The sequence below is a fragment of the Vicia villosa genome, linkage group LG4 (genome assembly GCF_029867415.1).
Source record: "Vicia villosa cultivar HV-30 ecotype Madison, WI linkage group LG4, Vvil1.0, whole genome shotgun sequence".
NCBI classification, from domain to species: domain Eukaryota; kingdom Viridiplantae; phylum Streptophyta; class Magnoliopsida; order Fabales; family Fabaceae; genus Vicia; species Vicia villosa.
Window position 1 is genome coordinate 142635862 of NC_081183.1, and position 23986 is coordinate 142659847.

The 23986-nt window shown below is 32.7% G+C and overlaps 3 protein-coding genes across 6 annotated transcripts; 2 read left to right on the top strand and 1 right to left on the bottom strand.

Annotated features, from left to right (window-relative positions):
- On the top strand, positions 1-3660 carry LOC131595344 (endoglucanase 25-like). The gene is made up of 6 exons (XM_058867672.1): positions 1-591; positions 1178-1491; positions 1683-2144; positions 2235-2370; positions 2471-2643; positions 2902-3660. Exons 1-6 carry the CDS (start codon positions 216-218, stop codon positions 3301-3303), a joined length of 1863 nt encoding a protein of 620 aa, XP_058723655.1. The 5' UTR covers positions 1-215; the 3' UTR covers positions 3304-3660.
- A 129-nt stretch (positions 3661-3789) lies between these two features.
- Positions 3790-7534, top strand: LOC131595345 (MLO-like protein 13). 3 transcript variants are annotated; one of them, XM_058867673.1, is made up of 14 exons: positions 3790-4494; positions 4645-4702; positions 5006-5226; positions 5336-5452; positions 5550-5604; positions 5715-5800; positions 5906-5980; positions 6088-6176; positions 6312-6361; positions 6429-6469; positions 6570-6770; positions 6856-6923; positions 7010-7070; positions 7202-7534. In XM_058867673.1, exons 1-14 carry the CDS (start codon positions 4372-4374, stop codon positions 7394-7396), a joined length of 1440 nt encoding a protein of 479 aa, XP_058723656.1. In that variant the 5' UTR covers positions 3790-4371; the 3' UTR covers positions 7397-7534. The 3 variants fall into 3 exon arrangements, with proteins under 3 accessions (XP_058723656.1, XP_058723657.1, XP_058723658.1); XM_058867674.1 differs by lacking the exons at positions 7010-7070; positions 7202-7534 and having other exon boundaries at positions 6856-6927; XM_058867675.1 differs by lacking the exons at positions 6856-6923; positions 7010-7070; positions 7202-7534 and having other exon boundaries at positions 6554-6742.
- Positions 7535-12916: 5382 nt separating this feature from the next.
- LOC131599819 (uncharacterized) lies at positions 12917-15854 on the bottom strand. 2 transcript variants are annotated; one of them, XM_058872074.1, is made up of 5 exons: positions 15574-15854; positions 14643-14912; positions 13784-14020; positions 13446-13663; positions 12917-13340 (listed from the first exon to the last, which is right to left on the bottom strand). In XM_058872074.1, the coding sequence occupies exons 2-5, from the start codon at positions 14895-14897 to the stop codon at positions 13100-13102; spliced, it is 951 nt and encodes a 316-aa protein (XP_058728057.1). In that variant the 5' UTR covers positions 14898-14912; positions 15574-15854; the 3' UTR covers positions 12917-13099. The 2 variants fall into 2 exon arrangements, with proteins under 2 accessions (XP_058728057.1, XP_058728056.1); XM_058872073.1 differs by lacking the exon at positions 15574-15854 and adding an exon at positions 15313-15553.
- Positions 15855-23986: the final 8132 nt, after the last annotated feature.

Genomic DNA, 23986 nt, shown 5'->3' on the forward strand with positions numbered 1-23986 from the left:
CAGCCAGCACAAATGGTTTTATAGATCATCTCACTTGATTCACATTTCTCACTTCTCTTTCTTTCTCACTCCACTTCTAGAGAGAGAGAAAAAAAAACCAAACAATAATTCATGTGTTTTCCTCTTCTTCATTGAGATCATCTTTGTCGGTGGAATTTCCATTTCCATCTCCATTTCCATCTCCATAGTTCATACATTAACTCAAGCCTTTGAGTATGTACGGAAGAGATCCATGGGGTGGTCCATTAGAGATCAACGCCACAGACTCAGCAACAGATGAAGATCGTAGCAGGAATCTTCAAGAGCTGGATAGAGCAGCGTTGTCTCGTCCATTAGATGAAACTCAACAGAGTTGGTTGTTGGGTCCCACTGAACAGAAGAAGAAGAAGAAGTATGTAGATCTGGGGTGTATCATTGTTAGCCGCAAGATCTTTGTTTGGACTGTTGGGACTATTCTCTGTGCTGCTGCTCTTGCTGGTTTGGTTGTGCTTATTGTTAAGACTGTTCCTCGCCATCATCATAAACATCCTCCTCCGGATAATTATACTCTTGCTCTTCATAAAGCTCTCATGTTCTTCAATGCACAAAAATGTTAGATTTTTATCCTTTTCTGATTGTCCTTTTGTGTTTTCATGCTAAATCTATATTCATTTTGTTTCATAGGGATTGACTAATAGTTCAAAATTTGATTTTTATTTTTGTGTCAAACATGAGATTGAAGTTCCAATTTTTGATGAAAAATGTTTCTTTTTTTGTTTATGTTAGCTTAATTTTATGTGAATTTTGTCAATAGAAACAAATTTGGTATGTGATTAATAGTGTAAAGTATGGATCTTGATGAAGATGGGTTTTCTATGGTAGTAAGTTTACTTGATTTGATCTGTGATTCATTTTTATTTTGTGTTATATAAGGACTAATAGTGTAAAGTTTGATCTTTTGATGCTTTTAAAAAAAAAACTTAACTTGTTTATGTTATCTCAATTTCATATATGACTGATTGTGTAAAATTTGATTTCTGATGGAAAATGGGTTCTTATGTTGTTTCACTTGATTTGTGTTGTGATTCATTATATTTTGATTGACAAGTATGGACAAATAGTGTGAATTTTGATTTTTTGATGAAAAATTGTCTTTTTTTGTTATCTTAAATTGATTTGTGTTTGCGGTTTTGTGCAGCTGGGAAACTTCCAAAGCATAACAATGTTTCTTGGAGGGGAACTTCGTGTATGCAAGATGGAAAGGGTGATGGTGTTTCTGCCGCGATCAAGGATCTGGTTGGTGGATACTATGATGCTGGAGATGCCATCAAGTTCAATTTTCCGGCTGCTTTTTCCATCACTATGTTGAGTTGGAGTGTTATTGAGTATAGTGGTAAATATGAAGCTACCGGGGAGCTTGATCATGTCAAGGAAATCATTAAATGGGGTACTGATTATTTTCTCAAGACATTCAATAATACTGCTGATACCATTACCACTATTGCTGCTCAGGTAACCAACCATCTTGCTTTCAATTCTTGATTTTTAATATGGATCTGATTCTCTATTTTATGTTTATTGTGTCTATTTTGATTGATCGTTTTGTGGTATGGCATATCAAGAGATGGTTTAGTCAATTTACCTTGTTGATTACTGGAATTCTTTGTGACCGTGGGTCTCATGTGTTTGGTGTTCTTCGACAGGTTGGGAGTGGAGATACCTCAGATGGAAGTACGACACCCAATGATCACTACTGCTGGATGCGTCCAGAAGACATTGATTACGACAGGCCAGTCACCGAATGTCACAGTTGTTCGGAGCTTGCTGCAGAGATGGCTGCTGCCTTGGCGGCTGCATCTATTGTTTTCAAAGACAACAAAGCCTATTCCAAGAAACTTGTTCATGGTGCCGGTACACTTTTTAAGTTTTCCAGGGATCAGAGAGGCAGATACAGTGCAGGTAGTGCCGAGGCTTCGATATTCTACAATTCTACCGGCTATTTTGATGAGTTTGTTTGGGGAGGCGCGTGGATGTACTTTGCCACCGGAAATAACACGTACCTTAGGCTTGCTACTAATCCCGGTATTGCTAAACATGCCGGTGCTTTCTGGGGAGGCCCTGATTACGGAGTACTGAGCTGGGATAACAAGCTTGCTGGTGCACAGGTAATTTTGTTGAGATGCTTCGTTAAGGCATGCACATGTAATTTGATTTTGACAAACTTGACTAATTCGATCTTGACATTTTGTATTCAGGTTCTTCTTAGTCGTTTGAGGTTGTTCTTGAGTCCTGGGTATCCATACGAAGAAATTCTAAGGACCTTCCACAATCAGACCAGTATAATCATGTGCTCCTACCTACCTGTGTTCACAAGCTTTAACAGAACCAAAGGTAACCAATTCTTACTTCTAAGCTTTTAACTCGACACCAGAGTTCATGATTTTCCAATTTCGGTTCTGATGCAAATGTTGGGTTTTTTTTACGCACACAGGAGGCTTGATTCAATTAAATCATGGTAGGCCTCAGCCCCTCCAATATGTTGTCAATGCAGCCTTTTTGGCTACCCTATACAGTGATTACCTTGATGCTGCCGATACACCTGGGTGGTATTGTGGACCTAATTTCTATTCAACCGAAAAACTCCGCGAGTTTGCTAGGACACAGGTATGTCTTATGCTGCTCCTTTAAGCGAGTTGTATTTGAGAGCTATCTCTTCTTGAATCAAAGTCTGATAGTTGAGCTCTTGTGAGATCGTTTGTGAGAGATTATGAAAACAGCTTATGCCATGATCATTTCCACATGCCCGTTGGGATAATCGATGAAAATAACTTATATCTTGTATGAATAAGAAATAAGCTTTTATACATAACTATGATGTTTTTGCTAATTTTTCTTTTTTGCTTCTGTGTTATATTTTTGTAGATTGATTACATCCTTGGGAAGAATCCACGGAAAATGAGCTATATTGTAGGTTTTGGTAATCATTATCCAAAACATGTTCACCATAGAGGTGCATCTATACCAAAGAACAAGGTTAAATATAACTGCAAAGGTGGATGGAAATGGAGGGACACATCAAAGCCAAATCCAAATATACTTGTTGGTGCCATGGTTGCTGGTCCTGACAGGCACGACGGTTTCCATGATGTTCGATCAAACTACAATTACACAGAGCCAACACTTGCTGGAAATGCTGGTTTAGTAGCAGCATTAGTCGCACTATCAGGTGACAAAAGCATACCGATTGACAAAAATACTCTTTTCTCTGCTGTTCCACCAATGTTTCCAACACCACCACCACCTCCAGCACCATGGAAACCATAAGGTGTCATGTCACGTCACGTCGTTATCTTTTCTCTACAACAAGTACCACAAACGACTCGAGTGCATTAGTAACTTGAGTTGTTTTATATCTCGACTAAAAGTTTCAAGGAAAATTTTGAAGACAAGGCAAACATACTTGGCCTAGTGAATCTAGTTGGTTGTGTGGCTAATGGTGACTCGAGAGTAGAATTAAGACTTTGATAAAGTGGTACTTGAGAGTGTCTCTTTGTATTTTTCTTTTCTTTTTGTGATATACATAGTATATTTGTATCAAAACCAAATCTTGTATTCTTTAAACATAAAAACTGAACAGCTTGTAATTGTTTGACAGTTTCATCTAATGTGGTTACTTTTTTACTCTTGACTTCTTTCAATCTATACCTCTATTTCATATAAAACCTTTCTCTTGTGAAGCCTTGTTTCTCTTTCATTTTATTTTTGTAATATACACACTAAATCACTATTATAAACAAAGATTCCTTTTTCAGTTTCATTGAATAAAGGTTCCATTTTCAGTTTCACTGAATAACTTATGTATCTCTGGTTTTGGTTTAGATATAGATCAGATACATTAATTATTCATATTTGTTTATAAAAGTGACCAGAGTAGTAGCTATTTTTTTATGCATGCAAGCACAAACATAGTTGTAACTGCTAAGAAACATCCTCTTATTTGGCATGTGGCATGTCAAAAACAAACTAAACTTGGCACATAAGCAAGAACACACCACTCCCTCATAGCCTGTTTTATCTTCTTTTATACAAGATCTTTATCTCAGAAAAGAAGGAAAAAATTATAAAAAGCAAATGTTCCTATCATGGGTGTGAAACAAGTTATGTTTTTTTGTCATAATATAACCGTGATTCGAACTTTAGAATCCGGTTCTACTTTTTATGCCAACTCCATTTAGCTGTGTATGCCTTGATGTCTAGGAAAACATTCTTTGCTTGCTGGAATCAATAGTGTGCAGAATATAGTTTCCTTAACAACTGTCACTTTCTGTCCAACATGTATATATTGAACAGAAAAATAAAAAAAGAGAATTGTCTTCGACACATAAAAGAAACATGGCAGAAGAAGAACTGAACCAGTCTCTTGAATATACACCAACATGGATTGTTGCAGTCGTTTGCTCCGTCATTGTTTTCATCTCTCTGTGCGTTGAGCGTGCTCTTCACCGCCTTGGAAAGGTAAATCAGCACATACTTTCATATTTCTGCGATCTTCATGTTCCAAATCTATTCTTTAGCATTATGGTTTCAATCCGTATAGTAATTGCTTTGATATACTTATGATTTTTCTTGTTTGTGATGAGCTTTTTATTTGATTGAATTTTACAGTACTTAAAGAGGAAAAATCAGAAAGCATTATCTAGAGCCTTAAAAAAATTGGAAGAAGGTTGTTTCTTATATAAGCTTGAAATTAATCAATTTTTCCAGTAACATGTTTAAACTATGATGTGTTGACGTATCATATAATTCTCCAGTAACATGATTTATACTATAATGTGTTGAAGTATCATATAATTCTTCAACATTGACATTTTGACATGCAAAGATTTTCATGTACGAACTTGAATCGGCAATCAATTAGTATTGCTCCAAAAAAAGGATTTGAGTCTTCTGAGTAAAGAAAGTAATGGTAAACACAATATACTTCAACATGATTCTTTACACTAACTTATGTGTATATTTTTACCAGAGTTGATGCTCTTAGGGTTCATTTCCCTTCTCTTAACCGTCTTTCAAGGTCTAATAAGCCACATTTGCATCCCACCTAAGTATGCAACCAAAATGCTTCCATGCAAGAGGTCTCAAGGATCTTCACAAGGTTCAGAACATGATCTGATATACTATGATACTATAATCAACAGAAGAAGGCTTTTATCTACAGATACCGGTTCACAGCATTGTAGACTAGAGGTAATTATCGATAAATTTTAGTCTTATTCGTTAGACGTTGCAACTGAATTTACATAAATTGAAAGCATGTAGTGAGATTTATATTCCTCCTTTTTTTCACCTCATGCAGGGGAAGGTACCATTGTTATCGCTGGAAGGATTGCATCATCTTCATATTTTCATCTTTGTATTGGCTGTTGTACATGTAGTATTCTGTGTCACAACAGTGGTTCTCGGAGGTGCAAGGGTAATAAGTCGGCAATATGATATAGTGTTTGCTAGTAAAAAAAATTAGTCCATTCAATGATTGTAGCATACTTATGTTTCTATTTTATCTGAAATAGATTCGTCAGTGGAAAAGCTGGGAGGATCATGCTAAGAAGAATACGATAGACTCAAGTGATAATTTCATAATTTGAATCTTAAATTCCAGATGATGAATATGTAAGAAAACAAACAAGTTAGCTTTTTTAGATTTTCTGAAGTTCTACTTTTTTTATCACCTGCAGGTGAAACTCTTAGAAAAGAGCTAGACGAGTTCTTAAATAAACATGCTCAGGGGCATTGGAGAAAAGCAGCTGTAGTTGGCTGGCTTGTAAGTCCTAGAATTCCCGATGTAGTTTTGTTCAAAACCTTATTTATTCTTATTATGACTTTTACCTATAATTTGAAATTTTGTTGATTGGGTTTGTGTTGGCAGAGATCATTTTTCAAACAATTTTTTTCCTCAGTTACAAAATATGACTACCTTGCACTGCGGCATGGATTTATCAAGGTTACAATTGTCAAGTTATATACTGTTAATCTCTCGAAAAATAGCTAACTTGATCCTATGTAGATTGAGATAAAGATATATTTTTTGTATTGTACCCTTTTTTCCAGGAACACCATCCAAACGATCCCGATTTTAATTTTTATGATTACATGATGCGGACACTTGAAGTTGACTTCAGAAAAGTTGTTGGCATAAGGTAAGGGCTCTAAGTCTCAAACATGTTAATCTACATTTTTGGTTCATTGATCATTGATCGGGTCTATTAGTTTTAGAATAGTCTATTTAAACGAACTAACCAACCAATCTTTATTGTTGTACCTACCATATATAGCTGGTATCTTTGGGTCTTTGTCGTGCTGTTTTTGCTGCTGAATCTCGACGGTAAATCAAGAACTCTCTTTAACAATACGTTTTAAAATATACCTACTGATAAGTGTTTCCTCTGCAGGGTGGCACACTTATTTTTGGCTGGCTTTTTTACCATTGATAGTAAGTGCTTAGATTCTTTCCAAATGAGTCATTTTGTTAACATTACTATGTTAAGAATGGAATATTAGTGAGACTTATATTCAGCTTGACGACGTAACAGATACTACTTCTTGTGGGGGCTAAGTTAGAGCACATAATCACTCGTTTAGGCCAGGAGTCGGTAGCACAGGCATATCCAGATGAACGAGTGAAGCCATCGGACGAATATTTTTGGTTCGGCCACCCGGCCATTGTCCTCGACTTACTTCACTTCACTTTGTTTCAAAACGCTTACGAGATCGCATTTTTCTTTTGGATTTGGGTGAGTGCATTGAACAGCGTTTTACCTTCAACTTTGTGAATCTTTTCGTCAATCTCTAACATCAAGTTTTATCGCTTATATGCAGTCAACATATGGATTTGATTCGTGCATTATGGGGAAAATCGCGTACATCATCCCAAGAATTATAATGGGGTAACAAATAACTTATATCGCTTCTAAGAATCATATATGATGTTTTTTCAGTTCTTATCTTACTGCTTAGTTTTCATGTTATGCAGTGTAATTGTTCAAGTACTTTGCAGTTACAGCACCTTGCCTCTTTACACTCTTGTGACTCAGGTTTGAATAATCTATGAACATGCATTCTCTATTCTCCATTCTCCATTAGATACATACAACTATTAGATTTCATCAAAAACTTTAACATGCTAATTTTTGTTTTTGGTTTAATCTGGATTCAATTGGAGAAGATGGGTAGCAGTAGCAAGATTGATAAGAATGATGATAAGGCGGAATCACCTCCATTGTTCCAATCAAACCAAGTTTCTCAAATTGGTGAACAAGCAATTATCATGATGGAAGATCATGCAGTGTCATCTACAGTTGAACTTCACCCTATGAATCAATCTTCTTTGGAAAGAGATAATGTATTCAATACTCAATAGTTATATTCTTTGATGATATTCATTTATATGAATTCTTCTTGTGATTGTATAGATGAAAGAATGTTAATACAATATTTGATTCTTGATACAAACTATGAGAGGGAAAATAAAAGAAAAAAACATTGGATGTTAGAGAAATTGTGGTTGTTGACTGTAATCACTTGCTATGTCTGACCAACTTATTAGGTGTGTTGATTTAGAATTTTTTTTTTTTAATTTAAAAATTGTAACAGAAGAGTTGTCAATTTGAAAGTGAAATAAATCTACGAGAGGTTAATATGTCGGTGAGTCTTGAGTCTTAAGAGTGTTATTCTCAAGATCTCTCAGGCTTAATAATTTCTTTGTAATTTCTATATTGTATCAAGTTTATACAAAACTTTATTTTGGTTTTAAATTGGTTCCCTACAAATAGACGGTGTAATTGGTTCTATTAAATTACTTGCTCGTCAGATCGGATACCAAATTTTATTAAAACATTAAGAGTGAAATGATTTTTCTCTTTTTTTTCTTTTCAAAAATAGAAATATACTTGAATTTCGTTGGATTTAAGTTGTTTTTAGTTTTATTTGTTTTAATTAATATCTTTCTTTATGTTGAAAATAGAAAAAAATACATGCTATGTTTTTCATTTAAATTATTCTGTAACTTTAAAAAGGGTCTGTCATGTTCCAAAGCTATCCATGAACCTTGTGTTAGATTATTTTAAGCTAAATTACCTCCTGGGTCTTTTAAGTTTTTTAATTGTAACATGTTAGTCCTTTATATTTTAATTGTAATAAGTTAGTCCTTTTTTGCTACATGTTGGTCCTTTATGTTAACTAACACCTGTACCGTTGATCTTTTTCTCAAAATCCTTTCAAAAAAGGCTGAAGTAATATTAATGGTACTGATATGTCACGTAACATGAGTCAAAGAGCATCATTGAATCATATAATAAAATGTTTAGAATTTTTTAGTGCATAAAAGTATTTTTTTAACTAATTAAAATGCACGCAAAAGAAGAAATTAAAGAAAAATAGTAAAACAGAAAATAAAATTCTCATAAAATTACACGAAGTGTAAAATGAGAAAAAATATTTTTAGAAAAATTTTCATAATTTTTGGACCAACAACGGATTTAATATGAATTTTAGAAGTTAAAATAAAATTAATAGAACAAAATAAATTAAAAATAGGTCAACGGTGCATGCGTTAATTAACATAAATGACCCAAATGTAACAAAAAAAACATAAAGGACTGACTTGTTACAATTAAATAACTTAAAGGACCCTAGAGGTAATTTAGCCATTATTTTATTATCCATTAAATATCACTCATGTAATTAAAAGTTTGGTTTTAAATAAAAGACACCTTAACATGATGATTATTTAGGTTAATGAATAATTAAGTCAATAGGCTTTTTATTTTGAAATTCAAAATAAAGTTTAAATCCCTCATCTCTCTCTTCATGACTTTTGAGACATGACTCTTGGATAAAATGTGATTGTTGAAATAAAGTGCTATAAAAGGGCATCTTTAGAAAAACAACATAAACTTTTATTATTCCTTCTCATTTCTCACAAATACACAAAAGTATCTTCATCATCAAAGATATACATAAGGAAGAAGAAAGTGAGAAGAGGACAATTGATAACCCAGTAAAGAATCGACATTATGGATCCGGTTACACTTTTATTGTTTTTTATAGAAATTAAAGCACCGTAAAATTCATGATATTAAGATCCAAAACAAAATTTTGCCTACAGTTGGTATCAGAGCATTGTCACTGATATTATGATTTTTCGGTGTTGTTTATTGATATTATGATTTTCGGTAGTGATTATTTGATAAGAATGGTAACTTAAATTAGAAACTATCATTGATATGTGCCATGCATAAAATTGATTTTGAAAATTTTCTTTATATGGGATGTATCAATTGATCTTGGATATTGGATATCATATATATTAGAAAAGTTGTCTTTATGTCCTTGGATGTGCTAGAAATTTAGTTTTTGTTGCAAAGTTGGATAAACTGAATTTTCATTTTAGGATTGGAAACACGAGACACGAGACATCGTCTAGTGTGATAGACATCTCAGCATGTGCTAGATGAAATGATGACGTCTCCGTATGTCATCTCTCTAAAAACGCATTAAGTATATCATGGTTAACCGTAATATAACCGGTCTTGCACGAGTCTCGCATCTCAGATAACTGCAAAACTTCCTGAAATCACTGCTCATTAGGCTGATGTAGGCTAGTAATCTTTCGTCCAAGGTTGATGATTTGTAGCGAATCACGGTCATGCAGACATAATTTAATAATAATGAATCCAACAAACATAATTTAACATTACCACAAACATAGGTTCAAAAGAATGAATCCAGTTAAATTTTACCTCTTCGTCCCAGGTATGTCTAACAATATGGTCTGGGTAAAGATGCAGTAAGGATAAGTTTGACGGGCCTTCTTCAAACCCCTGAAGTACCTCCTGGTAGGGGTGTACGTGGACAATTTGGGTTGAGTTTTGTCAAATCCAGTACCCAATCCATATAGAAAACTCCAATTTGGGCAAGGTAAAATATTCACTCGTTACACCAACGGGAAGGTTTGGCCAAATCCACTAATTTTCGGGTTGGGTTGAATAGTGGATTGCCCAAATAATTTTTCTATTTTATTAATATTAAATGACTAAATGTTGAATCAACATATTTTCTTCATAAAAATTACTCAACATTTTTATCTTCTTAAAAAAAATAGAAAACTTATTTTTACTAAAGCATCATAAAATAATAAGTGACAACATCAACTAATAAAAATTATCGTAAAATTCTAGCAACAAACTAAAGTTACATGACATAAAATTATATTACCGTCAAAATAACCAAAGAGTGAAACATTCAAAATTAGTCAAAGTCATAGTTCACTAAAATAGTCAATGTTAAGGCTAAAATTGCAACAACTATGTTAATATTCATCAAAATCAATAAAATTGTAATAATAAATGTTTGATTAATGGGTCAATGGATTTTTTGGGTTTGGGTCCGGTTTTACTCGTAACCCGATTTTTTTAGTTTTTAAACCCATATCCACCAAATTATTCGATCCAACCCATTTTTTAATTTTTGGGTGGGTTTGACCGGGTTTTATAGGTTGACCCAGGTGCCTATGTTGTCTCCTAGGATTTAGGGTGCATCAGGTGCCTCTAGTGTTGAGGTGCCTCCGCTGACTCGGGTGCCCCTGTTGCCTCGGGTGTGTAAATAGGTGAACTTTGTTGTCTACGGGAATATGGAGTCAGAGATGCATGAGGAAGAGACATCGATCTTCTATAAGAAGAGGAATAAGAAGACATAGATAAATGAGTCCAAAAATTGACACCTCCATATCAACCGAACTAGAGGTAACAAGAGCCTTGATGGTTGATTCTTTTCCCTCTGAACATATGCTTGTTGTGCACTCATGTCGTGTCTCAATCGGTCGTGTCTATCAACTATGATTCATGTAAGTAAACCACATCACAAGTGTTACACAATGAGTTCGATCCAAAAAAGGAAAAAAAATGTAGATGATAGACTACAGAGATGCATCTTTGGTTTTTGAGTTTCCAAACGTTGCAAAATTTCAGAGATTGATCTCCGGAATATTCTGCAACTGTCACAATCGTAAATGGCATAATGCAGACCCCCAAATCATCAAAAGTAATGCATTGATCATAAAATTACCTATCAAACTCGTTTCTCATTAAGTATAAGCTATCAAACATGTATAATATATCTGTTTCATAACCTAATAATCAACTTCTACAAATTTAAGTAAAAACTCAATAAAGTTTACAAAAATCAATAACTTACAAATAGTTGCTTGAATTTGGTTGATTGGACATGATGTTGGTGGAAGAAGTTTTGAAGTTAATTGAACGTGGTTTGAGAGAGTTTGAGAAAATGAAGATGTTTAGAGTTGTATTTTTAGAAGTGAGGAATGAGAAAGGATTTTGGCGCATTTTTGAACAAATAGCATCTGAAGATGCATCTCTGTAATGTATATGAAGATGTATCTTTGTAATATTTTTCCATTAAGTTAGGGTCTGATTCAGAAATGTATTGAGTTTTGGTGCGTCTGGAGATACATTTTTGTAATATTTTTCATTGAGTTAGGGCCTGATTCAGAAATGTATTGAGTTTTGGTACTACCAGAGATGCATCTTCGGAACATGGAATATTATTGTATTTTTACGAGGTGTGCTATTAATTTAAAGGTCCGTTAAGAAATTCCCTAAAATTTAAAGGTTTTGGTTCATTTTTGAGCTAGATCGAGTTCGAGCTATTATGACATTTAGGTCATCAATTTTTGGGTCAACGAGAGTGAACATTTTTCATTGGGGTCTTTCTTTATGAACAACACACCTGATGAGAGACACACCACATATTCATCCAAAACTTTAAGGTGAAAGGTGTGTGGGTTCTCTCACTAAATATTCAAGTCTTCACTTTTATAATCAATGTGGAAGTTTCCTACACTTTGTTTTCTCAACATTTTCAACTCACGCCGTTGACACTCTTTCAAACGGGACATGCCCCGTACCCACCACCATGTGAGGAGGACTTTCTATACAAGTGAGTCAGTCCTTCACTCAAACCAACGACTCATGATACCACTGTTAGGTCATCAATGATGGAATATTTTTTACATTGTGGTCTTTCTTTATGAGCAACACACTTTGTAAGAGACACATCATATATTCACTCAAAATCTTAAGGTGGTGTGTGAGTTCTCTCACTTATAAATGTTCACGTCTCCACTTTTCTAATCAATGTGAGACTTCTCTGCACTTTATTTTCTCAATATTTCCAACTCACACTTGTTATTTCCAACATAGACGAACACTACGAACAGTGTTGGGCATGAAATTGATCAAGCTGAATTAAATCAATTTTCAATCTAGTCAAATCACATTGAACCAAGTTTAACTCATGTATCTAATTGAGAGTTCAACTTCTTGAAGGTAACATTTGAATTTCCACTACTTATTTGAGAATTAATTTTATAGCTACGTTAAAACATAAACTTGTGAAAATATTACTTCCACCGAAAAATTAAAAACTCAAATATTTGAGTCGATAAAATATATTTTTTTTGTCAAATAGTTTAGCAGCTATAATTCTCCTTTTTGTCAAATATTTGAGAAGTAAAGTGTTGTAACTTCATCCGCGACTCTACACTTGATGTTCAAGTGCATAGTTACCAACTGAGCTTTCAAAATGAAAATATCTATTTGTTTCCTTGTATTTATGACTAAAAACGCATTCCAAAGTGGCGTCGACATTGTTTTTGGGGTCATTCATGGTTGTTGGCATTCACAAATGAGACATGGTCCATTATACACAATAATTCAAACCTTTGAATTTGCTTTTGTTTTAAAGACCACATTATTTGAAAATACCGTTTTCCAATTTATTACATTAACTACCGACTATTATGATAGCTCTATTAGTTTACTGAAATTGGTTGGTGTGGATTTGTATAGGCTTACACTGAAAATGAGAAACTGCTTCTGCTTTTCTATGAGCTATCTATCTATTTATCCATCCAACATGCTGATTCTGGTAATTACAATGGGTTTAAAATTGGAAGAGTTAAAGTAATCCTAAACCAATGTTAGATACATAAAATATTAACACTGATATCATAATAAATTAGATGTGTATTGTAAGATCTTTTACTTCAATGGGAACCCTTCTTCATCTCAAGACTAGCATTCCCGGAAACAGAAACTGAGACAGACACAGCTTCTTCATTCGCCTCTGATATTTTCAGTTTATTTAGAGTCCTTTTCGCATAAACAGTGAAGCCAACAATGGTAATAATGGCAATGATGAAAGAAATAACGTTGTATACGATTTCCACTGTCGTCAGGCGGTGCTTCCCGTATTGTGCATCAGCCAAAGTCTTTATTAATATACCACTGCACAATATCAACAACCATTAACAATGAGAAAAATCTTCTAGCTCTGCAGCCTGCAACTTTCTAAATAAAGATTCGGTAACGAGAAAATAAAAAAGAACAAACCTGTAGATGTAGAGGAAAGCTTCTGGCACCATTCCAGCTATTGATCCACTTAAGTAGGGCCAAAACTTCATATCTGTCACTACTACAGCATAGTTGAATATAGTATAGGGAAAAGGCGAAACTCGAAATAGAGCAACTACTTGAAATTGATGGAACCAGCTCCCTTCCCCAGCAAGCCTAATCATTGCAGCGTTCTGGGGCCATTTCTCCAACCATTGCTGAACAACAAGATAAAAAAAACAAAATCATAAAGAGTGAGTAAAAACTATTTAAAATAGAAAAATTCAAAAAAATTAGAGGACTAGACTTTTGGTCACATGAGAAATGAAATGGCTTACATGAATGCGGTCACGGAACTTTAGTCCAATCAGGTAAGGGATGACCATCCCAATGGTTGTCCCAACCATTATTATAACAAAGCCGAGGCCATAACCAAAAATCATCCCAGCCAACCACATGGAAGGGCCCGAAGGGATTAATAATGCTGGAAATAAAGCTAGAGAAGCAATAAGCACAAGGGCAAGAACTGGTCGGCCAAAGGCAGTTGCTTCCCACTCCATTATTGGATAAAGAACCTACAATAAAAATATCAATGTTCACAATTACATAAGTCACCAACCTCTTCAAGTTTATTGACATACTGAATTTTTAGATACTGTATTCGAAAGGACCAAGATGTGTGCAAACAAGGAAAAAGAAAGGGAGGTTAGGAAGTAACAATTCCCACTGACTTGCAGAAAAATAGTCCCTATTTTACATGGTTGAATTTCTCCGCAAAACAAACTAGTGGTGTAATCATGTCACATAATTGTTGACAGCATGAGATTAGATATCAATTTAGCTCCCCTAAAATTCTTCATTGGTTAAAGCATAGTGAGCTGTGCAGGGATGGTTTGTAATTTATGTGACGAGCGAGACAGATCATAAAATTGGCAGCTTTTTGAAAATCATAACCTACATAGAAATCTGATGCCAAGGAACATCCCAAACCTAAAATTTCACTATTACATAAAAATATTGCGATTCAAGAAACTAGAAGAGAAAATGACATAAGTATCTCATCATTTTATCAATATAAAATAACAGCATTGTTTTGGTTAATTTCTGAATAAGAGTTGCTAAGCTCAAATCACCAATGAAGATACAACAAGAAAAGCAAAGCTAGTGCCAGAACAATTGTAAAGTATGAGGAAGTACCTTTTCAAAAGCAAATGGCACTCCCCATTTGACTAAACCAAGTCCAAGTATAACAGTGACAACGCAACATACAAAGGCTTTCATCCACCACCTGAAAGATTTAAGCCTTGACTCGGCTTGAGGCTGTAGCATTTCAGTTTCAACAGCCCTCGGTTCATCCGATATGGCAAGCCTAACATATTCAGTATTCCCCCTGACATGATGACCTGTGATTTCAAGTTTCTCCAACTCCCTCGATGGCTCTGGTGTCATCATTGAGATACCAGAGGGCTGTGAAAATTAAATAAAAGTATAACATAAGCACGGAGCTGCGATTATAGTTCAATCAAAACTCAAGGTTATATCTAATTCTACAAACACGCATCAAATAAAAACAATCAGATGCAAGAATCAAAAAATAATTTATCATAACTATGATCAATGTATTATGATAGCTAGCTGAAATAATCTTTAACCAGACTTTATTTACCCGAACTCGAGATTACTACCGCCAGACTTTATTATGCAAAAGACTTTATGATTAGATAATTTCAACAACTACTGCTTCCCTCAATTTTTGGACACAGATTCTTGTTTTCACAATCAACAAAAACCCTCAAAAACTTGCTCAATAGCCCAATACAATCCTAATAGAAGAAAACACATTCAAAAAGGGGAAAATTGAATTTACCATTTCACTAGAGAAGTATAGAAAATTTGAAAGGTAAAGTTCAGAAATTTGAACTGAATTAATGAACATTAAATCACCGCAACGCTATATCACGTGAATAAACTTTACCTAGTTCAATAAACTATAAAAAATTTAAATATCAAAGTTGTCCCTAATAATATTCAATGCATTTAATTAATGAAAGAAACTCAAAAGAAATTTAAATAAAATAAAATAAAAGTTGGTTAGAAATTAAAATTATTACTAAAAAATGAAAGTTACCAGCAAGAAGAAAAGAAGAAGAGTGTGTTGAGAATTGTAATCAGCTGAGAGAGAGAGAAAGGAAAGGTTGGTGAGTTGGTTAATCTGTTTCAATGGAGTGAAACCTAGGTGGCCGGAGTGAGTCAGAAACCACCGTGTGCGGCGGAGGAGTTTGTAGAAGAAGAGAATAGTTGAACGCGCAAAGCAACGCAACAAAATGAGAAATTCCTTTTCGTTTACGAACGTTCCCTTTTCAAGTTGTTGAAAGCTGCAAACTTCAAAGTTCAAAATACACCTTTCTCATTTTCTATTATTTATATTTTTTTCTTCTGTTTTTTTTTATTCCAGAAGGAATAATTTTCCTCGTCCCCTAAAATAATTGAACTCTTTTTGATAAAATTAAGATAATTAAAAATAATTGATATTATTTTTATAAATTTGTCTTTACAAAATGAATATTGATTTTAAATTTTTACAAATAGTATTTAAACTTAATCATACTTTTAGTTATCTATTTTAGGTCATACACAAATTAGTTATTTATAATTCATTCACATAGTGTAAGTATCCTTTTTAGATATTTATGTTCAAAATTGATGATGTATTCATTTTTAACTCCTTATTACTTATCTACAATGTTCTCCAAAGATTCATATATTATTGTATAATATACATATTTCACAAATCACACATCATTAAAAATAAATACTTCGTTAATTCTAAATGTAAATGTGTGAAAATTTTAAATTCAATTTTTTAAAATCATTTTAAGTGTAAACATAGAGCAAGCAAAGCTATTTGAATTCAAAATACGGTAACAATTTTATAAGTAAATTAAAATAAAGAGTCAAAATTATAATTAGTTTTAATATTTATTGTTACCATAAAATTTTTTTTAAAATAAAGAGTCAAAATTATAATTAGTTTTAATATTTATTGTTACCATAAAAAATAATATAAAAAATAAAATATGTTAGTAAAAAAATTAATGCACGTGAAATTTTTTGAAAAAATCTTTTAAAAAAAGAAATCAGAATTTATATTATATAATTATATTTTTTAATTAAAAATATATCGTTATATTTATGAATTGATTCATTTTTCTTTGAGAAAGTAGGTAAAAATGGAAAGAGAGATATAATCTGGCCAAGTGACTCAATTCTACCTAAACTATTTGAGGCAACATTTGATGCCATTAAAAATGAAACAATATGGATTATGTGGTGTACCACTTGATAGGTGAGATGATCTAGGGTAATTAGTACGTAAAAATTAAATCAAAATGCATTAGAGTCCTAAAATTTAAGATAAAAATTAAAAATTAATTTATTTATTTATTAGAGTAAAAAGAACGGGTATTTTTTTATATGATAACAACTTTTAATGTTTTTCGGTTCAATCATGAAAAATATCTATAATATAAGAAAATTAATGGTTGTGGAAAAGTCTAAAATACCCTTATTTGATTTTTTGCCCCCACATTAAAATTGTGGTTTTTTGGTCTTTGTACCATAAAGTTCTTAATTTTATTATTAAAATAATACAACTTTTATATTTTATCAAACTTATCAAATCTCTCTCTATTCTCTATTTTTTTCTCTTTCATCACTTTCTCTCTTCTTTATTCCAAAAAAAAACTATCAATCTATAATATAAGAAAATTAATCTATAATATAAGAAAATTAATGGTTGTGGAAAAGTCTAAAATACCCTTATTTGATTTTTTGCCCCCACATTAAAATTGTGGTTTTTTGGTCTTTGTACCATAAAATTCTTAATTTTATTATTAAAATAATACAACTTTTATATTTTATCAAACTTATCAAATCTCTCTCTATTCTCTATTTTTTTCTCTTTCATCACTTTCTTTCTTCTTTATTCCAAAAAAAAACTATCAATCTATAATATAAGAAAATTAATCTATAATATAAGAAAATTAATGGTTGTGGAAAAGTCTAAAATACCCTTATTTGATTTTTTGCCCCCACATTAAAATTGTGGTTTTTTTGTCTTTGTACCATAAAGTTCTTAATTTTATTATTAAAATAATACAACTCTTATATTTTATCGAACTTATCTAATCTCTCTTTATTCTCTATTTTTTTTTCTCTTTTATCACTTTCTCACTTCTTTCTTCCAAAAAATTTTTATTAATATATTTTTTTTATATACGAGAAGTGATATTTATGATCGAAATATTTTTTAGTAAAAAATGATATACGGGAGAAATTTATTCAAAAAATTTATTATTGATCTAAATATTTTTATATACGAAAATTTAATATTGATCCAAATATTTTTGTAAATGATACCTAAATAAAAATAATATTTGTATACGGAAAAAATTTATTATTTACGAAAAATGGTATTTATGATCCAAATATATTTTATTCAAAAATGATATAGGGAAAAAATCTATTATTGATCTAAATATTTTTATATACGAAATTTACTATTGATACAAATATTTTTGAAAATGATACCTAAATAAAAATGAAGTTTGTATACGCGAAAAAAAATCTATTATTAATCTAAATATTTTTATATGCGAAAAATGTTATTTATGATCCAAATATTTTTTATTCAAAAACGGAATATGCCAAAAAATATATTATTAATCTAAATATTTTTATATATGAAAATTTGATATTGATCCAAATATTTTTGTAAATGACACCTAAACAAAAATAATATTTGTATATGGAAAAAATCTATTATTTACGAAAAATGGTATTTATGATCCAAATATTTTTTATTCAAAAATGATATAGGGAAAAAATCTATTATTGATCTAAATATTTATATATACGAAATTTATTATTGATCCAAAGATTTTTGTAAATGATACCTAAACAAAAATGAAGTTTGTATATGGGAAAAAAATTCTATTATTAATCTAAATATTTTTATATGCGAAAAATGTTATTTATGATCCAAATATTTTTTATTCAAAAACGGAATAGGCCAAAAAATCTATTATTGATCTAAATATTTTTATATACGAAAATTGGATATTGTTCCAAATATTTTTGTAAATGACACCTAAACAAAAATAATATTTGTATATGGAAAAAAACCTATTATTTACGAAAAATGGTATTTATGATCCAAATATTTTTATTCCAAAATAATATACAGGAAAATAATCTACTATTGATCTAAATATTTTTATATATGAAATTTACTATTGATCCAAATATTTTTGTAACTGATACCTAAACAAAAATGAGGTCTGTATACGGGAAAAAAATATGTTATTGATCTAAATATTTTTATATACGAGAAATTATATTTATGATCAAATATTTTTTATCAAAAAATGGTATACGGGAACAAATATATTATTGATCTAAATATTTTAATATACGAAAATTTAATTTTGATCCAAATATTTTTGTAAATGATACCTAAACAAAAATAATATTTGTATATGGAAAAAATCTATTATTTACGAAAAATGGTATTTATGACCCAAATATTTTTTATTTAAAAATGATATACGGGAAAAAATTTATTATTGATCTAAATATTTTTATATAGGAAATTTACTATTGATCCAAATATTTTTGTAAATGATACCTAAACAAAAATGAAGTTTGTATACGGGAAACAAATCTATTATTGATTTAAATATTTTTATATACGAGAAATGATATTTATGATTAAATATTTTTAATCCAAAAATGGTATACGGAAAAAATCTATTATTGATATAAATATTTTTATATATGAAATAATCAATTATTTATCTAATTTTTTTTAAAACTTTTTTATTTAAAATAAATGATGTATCCAAATTCGCGTAACCGAACAGAACCCGTGCGTATGCACGGGTTTTTTACTAGTTATGATAGAATGTTATGCCTTTACACTTTTAATGTTTTTCAGATCATTTTCATAATGTGAAACTGGCGGAGATGGTCATTTTCATAATGTGAAACTGGCGGAGATGGTAAATAATGAGGGTGATTAGAACTGGCCAAAGCTGACAACTTGGATGTCGGTAAAGATAATCACTCGTATAGCAGCGTTGATACCCCTGGCTACAGTAAATTGGGGAAGATATGTTGATGTGCAATGACAACGGACATGACAAATTCTCTATTTCTGTCATGTATCATGTGTTGTGATAGGGGCATTCGGGAGCATGATGAGGTGTGGCATGGTATATGGAAGTTGCGAGTTCTAGAGCGTATACGAGTCTTTATTTGGTTGATAAAACATGAAAGATTATTAACAAATGACAAGCTTGCACGAATAGGGCTTGGAACGGGGTGGTATGAACATTATGGGGACTGTCCGGAGACGATTTTACATGTAATGTGTGATTGTAAACTTGTTAAATCCTTCTGGACTAATGTAGTCCATCATAGTAACATACACAGATTCTTCATGTACAATTTGCAGGATTGGATTGAGGCGAATATATGTGGGAATCGTCGAACTCAATCGCAGTTAGGGTGGAGTAGATTATGGGTAACATGGTGCCATGTAGCATGAACAAGCGAAATAAAGAGAAACATGAAGAAGGTTTCGTGCGGCCGGTGCGGCAGGATATTGTGATTCGGCGAATGTTGGAACAAGTAGCAGAAAATGTTATTATCCCCCAGTTGCAGGAAAATAGCCAAAATGATGTTAGACAACATGGTTAGCATCCTCCAGGGGAGGTTTGGGTATGTTTAAACTTGGATGGAGCTTGCAAAAATGGGGTCATCGGATGTGGGGGTGTTATAAGAGGAAGGATGGAGAATGGTTGATGGGGTTTTCGAATATTGTTGGAGGAGGAGATGCGTATGTTACTGAACTTTGGGGGTTGTTTAAAGGGCTTAAACTAGCTCGCACTATGAACTTTTTACAAGTGGAGGTTAGAACAGATTCAATGAATGTTAGGAATGATGTGGTCAGTAGGAATCATGCTGGTGTAGGAAGAACAATTGTGCAGAATATTTGGAGACTGCTGGATATGGATTGGGAAGTTGTTTTGAAACACTTGTTTCGGGAGGTGAATCGTGTGATAGATGCCCTTGATCATTATAGTTATACATTATCAGATATGATTGTTATATTCACTGATTGTCCAAATGAGATTAAGAATCTGTTAGCAATGGATGTTAATGGATTGGTAGATCCTAGGATTGATACTGGATAGGTTGTGGTTAACTGGGCTAATAGCCCTCTCTTCAGTAAAAAAAAGGTCGTTAAAGAATTACAATTGTTATCCGAATAAAATGTAAATTAGAATGGCCTGAAAATGTAAAGATATGATATTTTCCATTTTTACCGTAATTTTGAAGAAAAAAATCCATAAAGGGAGCGAGATGTTGAGAAAGATAAATTCTTTTTCTTTTTATATAAAAATATAAATAATTAATTTAAAATTAAATTAAAGGATCGCATTTTACTTTCAAAGTTTTTAAAGGATCAAATAGTATTTTAGCTTATAGTTTATAGTTTATCATTTTTTTCTTCCACTTTTACTCTTATTAATTTAACTAAAACTCACTACTACCCTTTATAATCTAACTAAATTGAATTGCTAATTTTGCCAAATATTTTAATTAGCTTATCACTCATCAGTCATAAGCTATAAACTATCAGCTAAATTATCAGTCAACCGCTATTTTTATTAAATAGGGCCTATATACACAAAGCATGTATCTCTAATTTGGTGATTATGCTCCTATAATTCAAATGTATAATCTTATATTTAAGTTATTCTATTATAAGAGTTTCCATATTTACTGCAAGAATCAATTAATTTTCCAGACACTCTCTTTAAAGTTGGAGAGTGAATATCATGAACTTACAACTTGCTCTTTATTGTAAGAAAAACTTCCTTCCCTAATGGTTTAATGAACACGTCAGTAATTTGTTTTGCTGAAGAAACATACTCGTTGCAACTAAACCATCTTGAATTTTGTCATGAATATAATGACAATCTATATCTATGTGTCAAGTTCTTTCATGAAATATAGGATTATATGCAATGTGTAGAGCTACTTTATTGTCACAATACAATATCTCTAAATCCTTCCATAGTGATTATAGCCAAGACAACTCACAAAATGCATTTGTCATGCTCTATATTCAGCTTTAGTTGATGGTAGAGAAATTATCTTCTGCCTCTTTGTTCTCTAAAAAATTAGTGATGATCCTAAGAAAACATAATAACCTATAGTTGATTTTTTGATATTGGCAATTAGGGTCGGCCCAATCAATTCAGAGGTCCGTTCTAATTTAAAAAATGGGTTCAAATTTAAAAAAGTTGCAATTATAATAATTAAAAATAACACATAAAAATATAATTAAAGATTAATCTAAAATAAATTTAATTATAATAATTTTGATTTTTTATCATTCTCATTTTTTTCATGTATTGTGTTTTCATCATATTATCTTTTTTTATTTATTCAATTTTTATTATAACCATTATGTTTATTAATGTTAATGAAAAAAATGAACCTTCCAAAATTTGGGGTCGTATGTTGTAGAGCATGTTGCTCTTGCACAGGGTCGGCCATGTTGGCAACATCCCTAATTTGGATTACAAAAAGCAAGCAAAGATAAGACATTTTGGGAAGAGAAAAATAAACCTTGATATGGATTGTTCTTTAGATACCGTTGTCGCTACCGCGAAAATCAACAGAGTCGCCACTAACATATTTATCATGAAAAGGAATAGAATGCCAGCAAACCACGAAACAAAACAACGGTCTCACGACCAGAGAAGAGGGTAAGGGAGTCGGTCACGTGAGGGGAAGGTATTAGCACCCCTCGCGCCCATCGTACTCGATGGGATCCATGCTTATGGTCTAATCTATGGGTGTGTAACAAAACTACGCCTAAACTGAACTAGGATGCATGCAAAATATAGGGAAAAGAAAGAGTTATACTCGCACGGGCCCTACCCCGCTGCCTACGTATCTGTTTTGAGGAATCAGAGGTACCGTAGCTCGGCTAACTGGTTTATGTCTGTTTTGTGTTTTTTAGGTGAACGAGTTACATTCGCACTCCACTACTCGACCTTTAGAGACTTACGTTGGGAATGGAGCGAAAATAACAAGCTCTTAAGAAAAGAAAATCAAAGAGTGTGGTTTGTGTTTTAAAGAATGCATGAGGGAAGCCTAATCTATGGGGGAAAGCTTGCTACCTATGTTGTCATACAAAGGGTACAGGACTAAGCTAACCTAGCAACCTATGGGGAAAAAAGCGAAAGCAAACAAGAATATCACACAAACGAGCTCGGCTCGTGCACACACACCTATAGGCGCATGCCATGTAGTAGAAAAGTGGTCCCGCCATAGTCAAGGGGAGCATATCACCCGAGTCAACCAAGCATTAGACCAAGGAGTTGTGAATCTTTAACCGCGACATTGTGCTACCGGGGCAAAGAGGAGTAGAGGCAAATCGGTGCGTGTGTACACCGAGCATCAATGTCGGCCAACGTGAGCTAAGAAACGTGGGGGTCCGATTGCATGGACTCGTTTCACTTTACCCATTGGGCCTTCGACTCGGCGATCTTGGGGGACTTATCCAGAGCTCTAAACTTGCAAAAAGTAACCATAAGGACGACCTGGGGACTGAAAGTTGCAGGGGTTGATTGCTAACCATTTCCGCTTGCCTTCTTGAGGACTTACAATGGCTTTTGTTAGGGCTTCCTGCAAGAACAAACATAAACACACCAACAAAAACAAAACCTTCGGCACACACCTCAGAGGATTTCCAGATGCAATGCATGTCTAAGTCCTACTCCTCATGTTAAGAATGAAAGAAAGTGATAAAATGCGAGAAAAGGTAAAATGAAATGAGATCAATACCAAACGGATTATGATCTGTAAACTACAGTAAAATAAGAAAGAAAACCAGAGATCCCGCAAGCAATCTAGCAAAGGCAACAACAAATAGTCAGCACACCGATTAGCCTCATAAGCAAACAAGGCTTGACGTCGTGAAAATAAATCACGCGTCGGCGTATACATCGAGCATAATCACAATACACCTGCAAAAATAACAAGCAATCCAAACAAACAGATATAAAGTGAAAGACGTGTTCCAAGATGAGAACACGACACAAGGAAGTGAAGTTGTGTCCCACAAATAAATCTGAACACAAATGAGATAAGAGTCATCGGTAATCACCTTTCCAAAGGCCTTGCATACTACCACACAAGTTAGAAATAACAAAACACCGCAATCAAAATTGAGTCATTATATTATAAGCTAAACCAAAAAGGAAATATGGAATGGGAAGTGAAAACATAACGAAAACAAGTCCAATCTAACATAGGCATGGAAAGAGAAAAGAAGCAAGCATGCGTTGACCTAAGTTAGCCTGTGCGTCGACCTGAACAACAAAAGCAGCTATGCGTCGACCTGGAGGTCGACCTGAGAAAACCCGAACTAGGGAAGAAAATTCATGCGTCGACCTAAGCAC

What these genes read in the sequence shown, in the direction of transcription:
- LOC131595345 (XM_058867673.1), top strand. Translation starts at nt 4,372, where the DNA reads ATGGCAGAAGAAGAACTGAACCAGTCTCTTGAATATACACCAACATGG. An exon ending in GAAGAATACGATAGACTCAA is followed by an intron (nt 5,605 to 5,714) that starts GTGATAATTTCA and finishes TATCACCTGCAG; the next exon opens with GTGAAACTCTTAGAAAAGAG. An exon ending in CAGCTGTAGTTGGCTGGCTT is followed by an intron (nt 5,801 to 5,905) that starts GTAAGTCCTAGA and finishes TTGTGTTGGCAG; the next exon opens with AGATCATTTTTCAAACAATT.
- LOC131599819 (XM_058872073.1), bottom strand. Translation starts at nt 15,381, where the DNA reads ATGTTCATTAATTCAGTTCAAATTTCTGAACTTTACCTTTCAAATTTT. An exon ending in AGTTCCGTGACCGCATTCAT is followed by an intron (nt 13,664 to 13,783) that starts GTAAGCCATTTC and finishes CTTGTTGTTCAG; the next exon opens with CAATGGTTGGAGAAATGGCC. An exon ending in GCTTTCCTCTACATCTACAG is followed by an intron (nt 13,341 to 13,445) that starts GTTTGTTCTTTT and finishes GATATTGTGCAG; the next exon opens with TGGTATATTAATAAAGACTT.
- LOC131595344 (XM_058867672.1), top strand. Translation starts at nt 216, where the DNA reads ATGTACGGAAGAGATCCATGGGGTGGTCCATTAGAGATCAACGCCACA. An exon ending in ACAAGCTTGCTGGTGCACAG is followed by an intron (nt 2,145 to 2,234) that starts GTAATTTTGTTG and finishes TTTTGTATTCAG; the next exon opens with GTTCTTCTTAGTCGTTTGAG. An exon ending in GCGAGTTTGCTAGGACACAG is followed by an intron (nt 2,644 to 2,901) that starts GTATGTCTTATG and finishes ATATTTTTGTAG; the next exon opens with ATTGATTACATCCTTGGGAA.